Source organism: Mustela nigripes, chromosome 11 (assembly GCF_022355385.1).
Source record: "Mustela nigripes isolate SB6536 chromosome 11, MUSNIG.SB6536, whole genome shotgun sequence".
NCBI lineage: Eukaryota > Metazoa > Chordata > Mammalia > Carnivora > Mustelidae > Mustela > Mustela nigripes.
In genome coordinates this window covers 24544277-24559499 of record NC_081567.1, presented here as the reverse complement: position 1 = coordinate 24559499, position 15223 = coordinate 24544277, and the positions used below count along the sequence as shown (strand labels likewise).

General features: G+C 44.1%; 1 protein-coding gene across 2 annotated transcripts in view; it reads left to right on the top strand.

Moving 5' to 3' along the window:
• VPS35L (VPS35 endosomal protein sorting factor like) overlaps positions 1-15223 on the top strand; it is a 116387-nt gene that overhangs the window by 64031 nt on the left and 37133 nt on the right. For both annotated transcript variants that reach the window (XM_059415205.1, XM_059415206.1), the window contains 6 exons: positions 1320-1400; positions 6110-6172; positions 7323-7408; positions 8839-8919; positions 11282-11345; positions 13860-13958. In XM_059415205.1, the coding sequence (XP_059271188.1) occupies positions 1320-1400; positions 6110-6172; positions 7323-7408; positions 8839-8919; positions 11282-11345; positions 13860-13958 (474 nt within the window). The remainder of the gene's footprint in view (positions 1-1319; positions 1401-6109; positions 6173-7322; positions 7409-8838; positions 8920-11281; positions 11346-13859; positions 13959-15223) is intronic.

The following is a 15223-nucleotide window of genomic DNA, read 5'->3' as shown; positions in this document are numbered from 1 at the left end:
AAGGCAGGATTGCCACTGGGTTGTTTCTTTTTTTCCTTTCCTGGTTTTAGAGTAAGGATCTGATTCCTTAGCAATCCCAAAGGTGACTAGTGAGTTGTAGTTGTTGGTATCTTGAGGAGCACTTGGATTTAAATACACTTGAATTACATTATTCTTACTGATGCTCACTTGTCCCCTCTCTGTCCAGTGGCTGCCTTTTCAGGTTGGCTCCTGAGTCCTTCTCACATGTTCTCCACAGTCTTTGATGCCTTCCTTGCCTTCTCTTACAAGATGTTGCAGGTTCCCCGGCGTATTTCTAATCCCAGATTCAGCCTCAGATATTTCTCCAAGGAGCTTTGGTTCCTTTTACTGCCATTGTCAGATTTTTTTTTTCTTCTAGCTGTGTGACCCTAGCTAAGTCACTAAACGTCTCTGAGCCTCCACTTTCTTATTGGTAAAATGGGGACAAACGTGTCCATGGCCGGGAGTTTAGTGAGGATTAGGCAGGAGAGTAAACATAATGGCAACTATTGAGATAACCAATATTTGTGATACAAATATGTTAAAATAACAAATACCAGATGCCTTTCCTGTGGAGCTGTGCAGCCTCAGACCTTGCCAGGAGGCTTCCTTAGTCCTGTGAAAAGGACCAGGGGTCAGCAGACCTTTTCTGTGGAGAGCCAGACAGGAAGCGTTTGATGCGTTGTGGACCACAGGATCTCTGTCCCAAGTATCCAGCTCTGTCATTGTAGTGAACAAGCAGCCACAGACGATCTGTGAGTGGGTACAGCTGTGTGTTCCAGTAAACTTGATGCACACTGAAATTTGCATCTCCTGTAACTTTTGTCATGACGTATTATTCTTTTGGTTTGAATGTAGAAAGCACTTTTGGCATCGGGCCATGTAAAAACGGGCATGGGGCTGGATTTGGGCCATGGTTGGTCGACCCCTGATAGAGATGACAACAGCTGGTGAGCATCCAGCTTGTTAGGGCTGAGTCTGTGCACTTCCCACCATGCTTTGCTGTGCGCTCTGCAAGCGCCGGGGGAGCGGCCTGGGATGAGCCAATTTTACCAGCGCTCAGGGATGGCGATTAGGACAGTGTATCACCCCAGAAACTTTGAGGACAATATTTTAGGCCTGACCTGGTCCAGAAGTAGTTACCTTCAGGGCAATGATAAGGGTGGGATTTCTCTCTTAATATTATTTCCAGCAGAAGATTGGAAACTGTTCCCTGGAGAGTATGGGATATGTTCTGAAGATATTAGTCCTTGCCCCAGAAAAGTGGCCAGTGACTGCCTTTCAGTGTCTAACATAGGTTTATTCCCCGCTCCCCTCAGAAACGAGAGGTGAATACTGTTCTGGCTGATGTCATCAAGCACATGACTCCAGATCGTGCATTTGAAGACTCCTACCCTCAGGTAACAGCTATGCCTTTGTCATTTCCACACTGCTGTTGAATCACATAGGCATGTTGCATGGGTCGGACTGTAAAGTCAGATAATCCTGGGTTCAGATCTTGTCTCTGCCGTATCATCACCATCTGTCCTTTACTCTGTTGCTGAACCTTATTGTGCCTCAGTTTTCTCGCCTGTAAAATGGGCTCGTAGTCCTACACTCAGAGTGGCTGTGAGGTGTGATAAGGGCTGTCCCTGCCCAGCTGCTCGGCACCAGTAAGGAAGGGGCCTATGTTTTCCAGTTCAACTAACTTTTTATTTGAAAATAGAGTCAAGCTTATTGGAAAATTGAAAGAATAGCTCAGGGAACGCCCATTATTTTTTTAGTCAGATTCACCAACTGTGAACATTTTCCATGTTTGCTTTATTGTTATCATGTGTTCACACACACACACACACACACGTGCATAATACGTGTGTAAATTTTTTCCTGGCTCCTTTGAGGATAAGTTGCATACGTGATGCTACTTTGCGTCTGAAGAAGTCAGTGAATATTTCCTAAGAACAGGGCATTCTCCATATAACCACAGTTTGGTTTTCAACTCCAGAGAGTTTAACATTAATATCTTCATACTGTCTCCTCCACAGTCCATGTTACAGCTTTGTCAGTGGACTCAATAATGTCCTTGATAGCAGGTTTTCCCCCTCCAAGACAGAGTCTGGCGAAGGTTCATTTACTGTCAAGTAACTTTCAACCTAATTGAAATTTTGTTTTTTATTCAGTAACATGATGTTCTAGCACTTACTACCTGGGATCAATTTCTAGCTTCACTTAGCAGAAGAAAATGAATTATAATTACATGTTCTTGTAAGAAGGTTAAAATTCTAACATTTTGGTAAGGGTGTTTTGCCCATTTGCTAATTAAAATAGTTCATCTTTAGAATTTATTGAGGAGGCACTGAGTATCTGACATTTTTCTAGGGGTGATGAAAACATTGTATGGTCTCGCACACCAGGCTCTTGGTAAGCATCACTGAGTGAATGAAGCGTGTAGAGAGATGGGTCGTACCCTTGTGGGTCATCAGGATCTTGGGCACATGTGAAGACTGAGATGCATTAGAATTTTTGTTGAGGAATATTTAGTAAGACCTTGACTCCTAGGGACCCATTTAATTGAAGACTTTAACATAATAATTTCAGTCCGTTGCAGTCCGCTCCTAAGAGAGAAAGGAATAATTACATTATACAATTCTGTCATATCTAGAAGCAATTTATAAAAGGTACCCTAGGGGTTAGCCTGCATTCTGGAGAGCCTCTGTGTGAGTTGTGAGCCCCTTGTCTTACACGATTTAAAATGATCTCAACGCAGTGTTTTCAGTATAAACAAAAGTACCTGTCAGTAAATTTTCTCTTCTTGACAGTAACCAGGGCAAGAGGTTTATATTTTCCTTAGAAGACGCACCTCTGTGGTTCTCTCTGTCAACAGTGAATATCTCAGGGAGAGGGGTGGTGGACATCAGCGCCTGGTTCTCTGGTGCCAAGCTTAGAGACTGCGCCACCATCCTCGGGTAATGATGTGATGTTTGACTCTGCCAGTAAAGTCTGTTCATTGCCTCTCCATGGAAATCGTCAAGAAACACAGGGCCATGGTGGGCTAGAACAGGGGTCTGCAAAGTACACCCCATAGACCATATGTAATGTAGCCCACCATCTGTTATTGTGAATAAAGTTATTTAAAAAAAAATTTTTAGGGAGGGGCGCCTGGGTGGCTCAGTGGGTTAAGCCTCTGCCTTCAGCTCAGGTCATGATCTCAGGGTCCTGGGATCGAGTCCTGCATCGGGCTCTCTGCTCAGCGGGGAGCCTGCTTCCCTCTCTCTCTCTCTGCCTGCCTCTCCGTCTGCTTGTGATTTCTCTCTGTCAAATAAACAAATAAAATCTTTAAAAAAAAAAAAAAAAGGAGAGAGAATCCCAAGCACACTCTAAGCATCGAGCCTGATGCTGGGCTCTATCTCACCACTCTGACATCACAACGACCCAGAGCAAACCGAGAGTCAGATGCTTAGCCGACTGCACACCTAGGCTCCCCAGGAATAACGTTTTATTGGAACCAGCCATGTTGTATCAAGAAAAAAGAAACAGCCTGAGGTCTGTGGGGGGTTAGCTTAACTCTAGGTCTGCGTTAGGGAAGGGACACAGGGAACGGGAACATTTTCTTGTGTCACAGGGTGAAGAAGTACTCCGAGAAAACTGATGGGGGTGGGGCGCACGAAGAGGACACAGGAGCACCTTGGAAGGGGCTCTCACGGGCCCCTGGTTTGAGCGGAAGATGTAAGGACAGTAATGGATCCGTTCCTAAAGTACGAACCCAGGAGTCCAAACTTAGGGGGAATAGATTGATGAGGGGAAAGGCCGGCATGGGGTGCTGAGCGAGTCGGGGAAGAAATGAGAGTTCAGAGGTCTCTGTTTGCAGCCATCACAGGCAATAAAGATAAGAAACCTCGATTTTCAGGCCCGAATGCTTGGTCGATGCTCAGTCTAGGGGGAGAGTATGAGGAGGACTGCAATATTTTCATATACCTCTGGATCTTTCTAGAACGAGTTTTAGCTGCCAGGGGAAAATTAGTGACCATACAGTGGAGACCTCAGACGGGCATTGACCCACTGATCACACGTCCTGTCACCTGGGAGGAGCCAGTGGATACGTGTGGCGGCAGGTGGGGCACCCTGAGGAAGAAACAGCATCCTGTCTGTAGCCTTGACATTGAGAAAGCGTGATTGAATTAAGTCATGAGGGAACAGTCGTCATGCCCCCGTTGAGGAACATTCTATGAAGTAATCCGCCTGTATTCTTCCAAACCCCCGTTTTCATTAAGGACACAGGCTAAGGCGCTGTTCTGTATTAACAGAGGCTAAAGAGCCACGAAAATGGAAAGCAATGCGTGATCCTGGACTGGGCCCCATGCTGCAGAGAGGGAAAAATCATTCCATAGAGAACATACTGAGACAGTGGACAGGAGGGACCATGGATGATTGAGTTAGATAAGTGTTTGCGTCTGTCAGTGTTAACTTCCATGAATTTGATACAGCTCCGTAGAAGTGTCAGGGAGTATGATGATTAGGAAACTCAAATGAAGTATTGAGGGGTGATAGATCTGAAACATGCAGTCTACTCATCATGGTTTGGGGGGAAAAAAAATAGATGTCTTACATAGAACGGTAAGGCCGATTTAGCAACGTATTAAAAATCGGCGAATTGAAAATGTGTGTGGATTGCGTGTCTACAAATTCTGCCATGAGTTGGGTGGGTGGGCGAGGAGGTAGAGCACATTGTCATAAAATGTTAGTCACTGTAGAATCTGAGGGGCAAGTAAGTGGCTGTTGGTCACATGTTCTTTGAATTTTCTTGGTTTTCAGCATTTTCGTAGTGAAGGGAAAAACATCTAATTTGGGAGAGATGTATTATGTGTGACTTAAATATTAAAACAATGTCATGTTTTCCTGGGATTAGTTGCAGTAGATAGGGTTCCCGAAACGGTTCTCTCCAGTACCTCACACTGCTCTGCCTCGCAGCCTTGTGTGGCACAGTTTTGCCGTCTTCATTAGTCTTTTGCTTGACCGACCTAGTAAGCTACTTAATTATGAAGTAGGGCTCCTACTGCTTAATGCTTTATTTTTAGACCATGAGCATTTTCCTTGTTAAGTGATTTCAACAGCAGCATTTTTAATATAAACAAAAGCACCTGTCAGTAAATTTTCTCTTCTTGACAGTAACCAGGGGCAAGGGTTTATATTTTCCGTAAAAGAAGCACCCTTGTGGTTTTTTCCATCAACAAGGCCGTGTGCATCTCAGGGTGAGGGGTGGTGGACATCAGTGCCTGGGTCTCTGGGGCCAAGCTTAGAGACTGCACCACCATCCTCGGGTAATGATGTGATGTTTGACTCTGCCAGTAAAGTCTGTTCATTGCCTCTCCACGGAAATCGTCAAGAAACACCAGGCCATGATGGGCTAGAACAGGGGTCTGCAAAGTACACCGCATAGACCGACCATATGTAATGTAGCTCACCATCTGTTATTGTGAATAAAGTTTTATTGGAACCAGCCATGCCCATTTGTTCACATAAGTCCCTCTGGCTGCTTTTGACCTGCAATAGCTACATTGAGTAGTTGTGATGGCTCTGGGGCCCTTTGATGAATTACTGCCCCTCCCCCACCCCAAATATTCATAGCTGATTTTAATAGACAGCTTTCCAAGGAAAGACACTGTACTGCTCTAAGCACGTCACATGAACCATCCCATTTAACCCTCACCGTGAACAAGATACTGCTTTACTCTCCATTTTATGGAAGAGGAAGATGAGGGTAAGAAGTGGCTTCCCCAAGACTGCAGAGTAAGATGGGCAAACTCAAGACTGAGACGGGGCCTAACCTACCCCCAGTAATCTCCCGTTCCTGAGACATCCAGCTCTCCTTTATTGTAATTGTAATTTCAAATTATGAAAGAAGGTCGTTGCCTTTTAGAAATATCCAACTTTTGGAGTACGTGGCTGGCTCAGTTGGGTGAACGTGTGACTCTTGATCTTGGCGTTGTGAGTTCGAGCCCCACGTTGGGTGTAGAGAATACCTAGAAATAAAATCTTGAAAAAATATATCCAAGTTTTATTAAACTTATTTAATAATGAATAAATAAACTTATTTAATATTTAATAATGTGTTTCCTGTTTGGTTTTGCAGCTTCAGTCAATAATTAAGAAGGTGATTGCCCACTTCCATGATTTCTCTGTTCTTTTCTCAGTGGTAAGTAGTGTTCCTTAATTACCTTTGGAAATTTGTGTCTGAGTGAGAGGTTCACTCAGTGTCTCAGTCATGTTTTCATGATGCCCCAGGCCAAAAGAAATACTTAACAGTTCCCTTTAGGAAGCAGTTGGTATAAACAACTTCAATATTTATGGCATAACAGTTTAGTGAGTGCTTGAAAAATGAGTACCCAGACTGTGAGAGAAAAAGATTATCTTTATTTCTTTCGTGCCTCGCTGATGGAATGTGTGCCTCTCTTGAACGCCCTACAGCTTCTCAAACCTCGGAGTCAGACTGGACATCTTCTTCCTCATTTCCTCTTCCACACTGATTTTCATATGACACTTGCTTTCTATCACACATGCAGCCTCGTTGACACTCTGAAATAGGTCGAACTCATCATTGTCTCAGTCTCTGACAGTTGACATTTTTTTATGCGTCCCTCATATTTTAAAATATCGCATGATGCCCCTTCACATCAGCTGCGTTGCCTTGGGCAAGTACAAATCTCTTCCCTGCCGCCCCTGTGTCTTCTGGTTTCCATTTATGAACACTCACAGAACTGTGTTGGTTTCTTGTTTATGTTAAAAGTAGGACCTCTGATTTTTTTTTGAGCTTTGCCATACTCCAAGCACCTGCTGAGATCTTTGCATGCATTGCCTCGTACCGTTTTCACAACACCGCTAGGACGTAGGAGCAGTTATGATTCCCACTTTACAGATGGGAAGACTGGTGCTGGAGAAGTGTGGAGTAACTTGAGTCAGGTGGCACAGTTAGTAAGTGTAGAGTCAGAATGTGGGGGCCACTCTGAACAACTGGCTCTTCTTTCTCTGGTGAATACAATTGTAAAAAAGTCAGAAGCCCACCTTGTGTGTTGTTATCTGGAGAAGCACATCGTCATCTGAAGCTTGCTCAGATCGTTCCCCTAGTGTTCACTGGCCCCAGCCCTGACCCCTGGCACGTGTGAGTGGTTTTAACCCTCCTAGCTTTCACAAACTCGCTTTCACGTGGGTCCTCATCTGACCCACCTCAGAGAGATGAACAGCTCTTTCTCTGCTCTGAGCTTCAAAGGAAAAGGGACCCACAAATCCCTTCCAGCAACTTGTGTCAGTGGCATGGAGAGTGCTTTTATTTATTTGTTTGTTTTTAGGAAAAATTTCTGCCGTTTCTGGACATGTTCCAAAAAGAGAGTGTGCGGGTGGAGGTTTGCAAGTGCATCATGGAAGTTTTTATCAAGTAAGTATAACACGGCGTCACCAGAAGTTTGGATTGCCAGTGCCCCTGTGATGCGTGTGGGTAGGAGTCACTCCGTATCCTTGGAGGCCTAATGATCTGTATGCATTTAACCTCTGAAATAACATGGAGAGGAAAACCACATTAAAAGGAGCAATCGTGATAAAAGTTTGTAATCAGTGCCTAAGCAGACGGAGTCATAAGGAGTAGCCAGAGCCCTGCTGTCACCTACATTGTATTCCAGTGTGTTTTTGGAAGGAGCCGTCTGTTAATGAACTAACTACTTAGGGAGTAACATTCTAAAAGATAAAAATTAAGTCATACTTGTCAAGGTCGCAGAGCGAGAAAGCTTTCCATCTTCCGTGCTTAGATTTGTGATCGGTTTTTAAATTTCACTGCTTTCCTTTTGACTACATCTGTGTTTCCCCAAACAGCCTACTGTTGGCGGTACAGGAAATAATTCTAGGTGGCATGGGGAAGAGAGATTTTGATTTTGATTTTAAAATTTGTATATTTAAGTATATTTGACAATATATAATACAACTAGTTTAATTGGTGTTTTCATGTATTTTTTCTAAGACAGAGTTAAACTTAAAAAGTTAAAGTTGCTTAAAATATTAAATATATAGATAGGGTAAAATAAGGTGTGTTAAGATGGAACTTCAGTAAACCCCAGTTGGGAAAATTGAATTAGACGTTGTTTGAATAATATGTTTTTTTGTTTTTAATTTTTTTAAAGATTTTTTTTTAAAGATTTTATTTATTTATTTATTTGACAGAGAGAAATCACAAGTAGACGGAGAGGCAGGCAGAGAGAGAGAGAGAGAGAGGGAAGCAGGCTCCCCGCTGAGCAGAGAGCCTGACTCGGGGCTCGATCCCAGGACCCTGAGATCATGACCTGAGCTGAAGGCAGTGGCTTAACCCACTGAGCCACCCAGGCGCCCTGAATAATATATGTTTTAAGCTTTCCTTGGGTTGTCTTCCTAAAAGATTAATTCCATATGCTTAGAACAAATATACCTCCTTTACTTAGGTAACGATTTGTTATAAGACCTTGTCCTTCTGTATTATTTGAAAAGCCAAATTACGGTTTTGTCTGGCATTTAACACAGTTATAGACAGGTTGTAGACAGCTTTAGGAAGAAACGTAGTTAAAAAAAAAAAAAATCAGGCTTGCCCATTGTCTGGCTTAAGAAATGCAGCAGCTTTCCTGTGATTTTGTAGGACTTACGGTAATTTTAGGAGAAGGTATAATATGTGCAGAAAAGCAAGCTTGTTATTGTTATTGGAAGAAGAATTAAAACCAACCATTGCCAATGCCAACTGGGTAAGATGCTTTATCTCAAATATACGCAACAAAGGAAAAACTCAGCTCGTGCCTTCATTGCTGTGAGTGGACATAACTTTTACTGTCATCTTTAAATGTCTTGTAGGCATCAGCAAGAACCCACAAAGGACCCTGTCATTCTGAACGCCCTTTTGCACGTGTGCAAGACCATGCATGACTCTGTGAAGTAAGCCGCGCCCAAGGCTGAGACACCACAGGGATTGGGTCTTAATACCACATAATAGTACATTGGGGAATTACTGCATTAAGCTGCCACTATGGGTAATATCATTTTATGGGGTCTATTAAAACTCTTGCTAATGAGGGCATTCCAGTTCAGGAGAAGAGAGAGGCTGAGATGAACCTTCCTGAGAAAATGAAATGGCAGGTTTGTTGTTGTTCTTGAAGAGTGATTTGAGAGAGAGCAAGAGAGCAAGAGCTAGTTGGGGGAGGGGCAGAGGGAGAGAATCCATGCAGACTCCCTGCTGAGCGAGGACCCTGAGGTGGGGCTCAGAGATCATGGCCTCAGCCTAAACCAAGAGACAGTCAACCGAGTGCGCCACTGAAGTGCCCCAAGATGGCAGATGTTTTTACAAAGGGGTTTCTGTTGACAGGAAAAGGCTGGTTTCATCCAAGTGAACTCAAACTCCACATCTCCTGGAGATTTAAGAGTACCAGATAGGATAATAATGAGTTCACTCATCCGGTAACATAGCTGTACATTTTTTCTCATTATTAGCCAGTTATTTGAAGTTCAGATGAAATGGCTTCTGTCCCTTACATGAAGGGCTGGAGGTTTTCAGTAGACTTGAGACTCAGTCCTACAAGTTGCCCTTACCTCTTGGGTCAGAGGCCAAACTGTCACTCCTTTTCTTTCTAGTTTTTTTTTTCCCTTACGTGCTTCCACGTGATTGTGTTTGAAGCAGTCCTGCGTATTTGTAGCTGAAATTTTAGTCCCCAAAGAATTTTTAAGTACAGCAGCTTGAGTCACTGGAAAATGTTATAAGAATGGAGAAAGCGGTTTTGGAACTTAACAGTCAGCAAGATGAATTTTACTTTTTTTTTTCTTCTGAACTTTGGAATCCTTATCTTCATGATCTTGCCTTGTCAACCTCTTGAATAGTTTTCAAAATCAAAATATCAAGACTTTTCATAACACATGGAACCAATAGGCTTTTTAGTTGGACAGAAATAGAAATAAAGGCACAAAACACAACAGAAAAGCACCTGTCTTACCAGGATACCGGGTTTTTAGCTTCAGCAAAATAGAAGCTTTATTTCTATCTTGCTAAAGGTGTGAGATCAGAAGGTTGGGGTAGGGTCACTGTACTATAGAGTGCTATCCAGGCTCTTTCTGTCTTTTTTTTTTTTTTTTAAGATTTTTATTTATTTATTTTATTTATTTGACAGAGATCACAAGTAGGCAGAGAGGCAGGCAGAGAGAGCGAGAGAGGAGGAAGCAGGCTCCTTGCTAAGCAGAGAGCCCCATGCGGGGCTCGATCCCAGGACCCTGAGATCATGACCCGAGCCAAAGGCAGAGGCTTTAACCCACTGAGCCACCCAGGCGCCCCAGGCTCCTTCCGTCTTGTTGCTTGGCCATCCCCAGGGGCTGAAGCTGGCTTACCACGACCATGTCCATGTACAGCCTGCGGGCATGGGAGGACAGCAGTTTTCTTTCTGCGAGAAACTTGGATGGCTCACCCTCACTTGTGCTCACATCCCCTTGGCTAGAACCGTCCTCTGGTTATACCCAGCTGCAGAGGGGGCTGGGCAGTGGAGTCTCAAAGAACGAAAGGGACATTGCTTTGTTAGCGGACAGAGTGCAGTTTTTGCCAATACTTACTCTCCCCCAGGACAAACCAACACACAAAAGACTTGGCTCCTGTTTTCTCTAGGCGCTTAAGTTTTTTTAAAAAATAAATTTGGGGAACTGTTACTAGGCCTTTACGTGTGTAGTTGAAGCTTAAGGACATGACACTGTCTTATGTATATTTGTATTAATACTGCCGTTAGATAGAGGCAATCGCAATCTGTAATTTACTTGAATATGCTTCCCCAGAATGAGCTGGATTTGATGGTTGGAGAGGGAAGTGGATAGTTACGTGATAAAGCAAATACAGTAAAATGGTAATGGTGGGATCCTGGTGGTAGATACATGGATGTTTCTTGTGGAATTCTTTCGACTTAACTGCTTATTTGAAATTTTTTATTCCAAAATGTGGAACACAGCTTCTCCAGAATGCAAAATTTGCAGTTGGACCTTGCTGTCCAAATTCCAAGGGAAAGTTTCCTTCTCCTTTGCTATTAATAAATATGCTCTGAAAACGTCATCTTTGAGAGAGATGAGAAACACATTTAAGTTAAGTTCATTTAGATGATATATTTTCATCAGAAGAAACACACACACGCAGCCTGTTGGGGGCTAGAAAATCTAGAAAATCTAGAAAATGCAAAATGTCCTTACCTGTTAAATCATTTACTTCTTATATATTCCTTAGAAACTTTCGTTTGTTACCTCAGTGTTAATTATGTACCATTATTGATTTTAGTGCACTCACTCTGGAGGATGAGAAAAGAATGCTGGCATATTTGATTAATGGATTTATAAAAATGGTAAGTATTGGGGAAGAAGGTTCAGGGCACTTGGAAATGTGATGTAATTGTTTGTCCTTAACTCCGGTGAAAGCAGTTAACATTATGTTCCCTGGTGCTTTTCATTTTTATTATGATAAGATGAAATTAGAAAACATCTTACATTAGCCAGCACTCCCCTGGGGGCAGAGAGAGCCAAGACCAAACTGACCTAAGGAATAAAAAAATAAAAGGGGGAGGGAGAGATTTGGATGGGGGACGCCAAGTCCAGGAATGGAGCTCTCTGAAGGAGCAGCTGGCTCCTGCCCTCTGTAGGTCTGTGGCTCCAGGTTCCGCTCCCATAGTGTCCTCCCTGGCAGGCTCACTCCCATGTAGAGCCCTGGGTCCCCAAGCCTGCCAGCGCTGCCACCCCGCAGAAAGGGCTCCAGGGGAAGTCCTGGGATTGAGTCTCTAGACTAACTAGATTAAAGGTAACTGGCTCATCCCTGCACGAGTTGGCGCAGTGAGGGGGAAGGAACACACTGGCCAGGCCTGGGAGACCTTCGCACGCCTGTGCAACTGCAGATCCCATGGATCCTGGGAGTCGGGGTTAAGGACTCCCAAGGGCACCCGATGTGATGGCGGAAGGATGCTGGGGGGAGGGGCAAGATTGTGCGCAACAACTCACCACAAGACTTTGCAGCTTTCAGTTACTGTGTTTTATTCCTTTTTTAAAAGATTTTATTTATTTATTTGACAGAGATCACAGGTAGGCAGAGAGGCAGTCAGAGAGAGAGGAAGGGAAGCAGGCTCCCAGCTGAGTAGAGAGCCTGACGTGGGGCTTGATCCTAGGACCCTGGGATCATGACCTGAGCCAAAGGCAGAGGCTTTAACCCACTGAGCCACCCAGGCGCCCCTGATTTATTAATTCTTAACAATCCTAGGGGTTGACTGGAGCCAGGTTGCTCCGTGTACCAGGATCGGGGCCACGGAGGATCCGGGACAGCCTCGTTCCCATGTTTAGGCTCTTGATGCTGGCTTTTGGGGCCTCATTTCTCACTGGCGTGGCCTCTTTCTACCATTCTGCCACCATCTAACCTTCTCAGCCAAGCTGTTTTGTATGGTGCAGGCATGGACAGAAGCTGTGGGGCCTTTTAAGACCAAAGTCCTGCGATCACTCAGTGACTGCCGTCCAATCCTGCTGCATTCTGTTGGTCAAAGCAGTCACCAGGGCTGTTCCCTTGGAGAGACGGGAAAGTAGACTCCACCACAAGGACACTGCAAAAGGCCTGGCAGAGTGGAAGGGATTCTTACAGCCTTCTTTGGGAACAACCCCTCCCCCAGTCGCCCCCCAGCGGCCCCTCCTAGCCAGAACCACCATTGTTTTCCTTCTTTGTGCACAAAGCTTAAGTAGCAACCTCTGCTGGCGCCTTATTTTAATATAAATGTCAAGAGGAAAGCTGACCGAGAGATAAATAACTAGATCACTTTGAAAAGGACCCTGAAAATGTGACTTGTTCAACAGGAGGGGTCAGCCTCATCCTTCCTGACTCTGTAGGTAAAATAATCCATTTTCATGCAGAATCAGAATTAACCTTTCAACTGCTGTGTTGGGAAATGCACCTTTTACCTTGGGACTCTCCTTGTCCTTCATTTATAGGATGATCAGGTGGTATTTTATCCCTTTATGGGTTTGTCTGAGAGCCACCCAGTTAGAATGGAAAAGAATATGCAGAAATAGGATGGGAAACCTGATAGCTTTAATGGAAATAGCAATGTTAAACCTCCTCTGGGCAAAAATGATTGCTGTAACAGTCAAGGATGTCCTCCTAACCAGCTGTTCATAAATTTGAAGAAATAAATTTTTATTGATGGAGAAATTTCCACTTCTGGCTCCCCCGGCCACCCGTAAGTTGCCGGGTTTGGACTCCCCATCAGGAAGCAAAAAGGTGTGGCTCTTATTAGGGAAATCCCTCTGACCAATGGCTCCCAATAACCAAATTTATGTTCTGTGAAAAGGCCACAGCTGACAAATAAAAGTCCATTATTTTCTTTCCAGGCGTTTCCTTCTAGCCTGGGAAATCCGATTTACATTCTGAGATACTGTTCTGTACTACCCTTTGGTCTTTTTATGTTCTACTCCAGTGCTCATGTCACAAAGAAGAGGTAGTAATAGTAATAGTAATATTCCAGTTACATGCTGGGCAGAGTCATGTAAAGTCTAACAGGTGTTAACCTATTTACTTCCTGCTATGACAGATGAGGGTTTATTTTTCTTACCCCCTTCTGCTCCTTATTTGCCTATTCCCCTCCTGCCAAAGAGCCATCTGGAGTGTGCTGCAGAGGCAAGTGTAAATTCGTGTGTGTGTGTGTGTGTGTGCGCACGCGCGCACGCACGCGCCCTTGCATACCCTGGACATTTCCACCCATTCATATTTTTGGTGACTTGACATCACAGACTTTCCCTACTGTCGAAGCTCAGGGAAACTCTTCTCAATGGTGTGTGCTCCGAGGTGCCTAGGGTAACATTCTCAGCACCTTTTCCCTTGCTTCTAGGTTTCCTTTGGCCGTGATTTTGAACAACAGCTCAGTTTTTACGTTGAGGCTCGGTCAATGTTTTGCAACCTGGAACCTGTTCTTGTGCAGTTGATTCATGTAAGGATTTTCATTTGTTCATTTGTTTTCTCAGTAAGTATTAACTATCTGCCAAGCATGGAGTTTAATCTGGGAGTCTTGTGGCCCCGTAACACTTCTATTCTTCAGGGCATAAAAGCCGGTTTCTCAAAGATTAATCAAATCTGCAATTTTTGCTTAAGTCTTTGCATGGGTTTTTTTTTTTTTTAACCTCTTTTTCTCTGAAATGAGCATATTCTCAGTCCCATATGTCAGCAGCAAAGTGGGTTGCACTCATGAGTTACGGAAATATTAACGTATGGCTCTAAGAGCTTAACTGGAGTCCCAGGCTAGCTGGTTCTTGGTAGCTCTGTGTGGTGTCCCCACAGCAAAGAAAGAAATAGCAGTTCTGTTGATTAAGAAGTTAGACCCGAAGAACTTAAGTGTTCACGCCCTAACAACTGGGTAGCTCTTAGAAATAACAATATATGTGAATTAAAAGAAAAAGAATATATCTTTATTCTTAAATAATCCCAGTGACTATAACTTGTTGGGCACTGTACCACTTCTCGAACCTTGCCCTCGGATTGGCAACCCTACCCTCGTTCTCCATGTTGATTTTTCTTTCCCCTCATTGGTTTTTGCACAGTACTTGTAATCAGAGCAGCTTGTTGAGAACCCACTTTCTCCCAAGCTAGGACATCGCCGTGAGGAACAGGGCACAGTCTGGTGTTGAATCCATGAGCTTCCTAAGGCCGGTGCTTTCCACAGTGCTCGACAATGGAACATAGCTCTGTTTCCCTAAAAAATTGTGGGTGCCCCTGCGAGTTTGCTCCAGCCCTCAAGGATGCCGTGGTACACAGTTTGGGAACCGTGGGTCTGAACTTTTCACGTTTGTGGAAAGATTCCCCAAGGCTTTAATCGCTTCGTGTAAATTCAAGGAGAGCAGCCTTGTTTTATATTTGTTTGCTGCTTAGCAGGTTATGTGGTGTTCCTGAATTTAAGGCCTAACGGTAAAGACGTCCTCTGTACATCGGGGCTGGGGGAGCTCACTGTGTCCACCTCGTAGGGTTGTGGTGGTGAAGGAAGCTGAGAAATGCACAGCTCTTAGAACACACCCGTAGGCCTCACGTGAGCGTGATGTGGACGCTCCTGTTTCTGTCCTTAGAGTTCATGTCTGCATTGCATCGCTGAATTGCGTGCTGCCTCTCGGATTTGGAGGTTTCTCTTAGGATCGCTAAGATCTCAAGCTTAGTGTGTGGGATTTCTGGAAATGAAGTGAACCCTGGCTATTCATTAAACCAGAA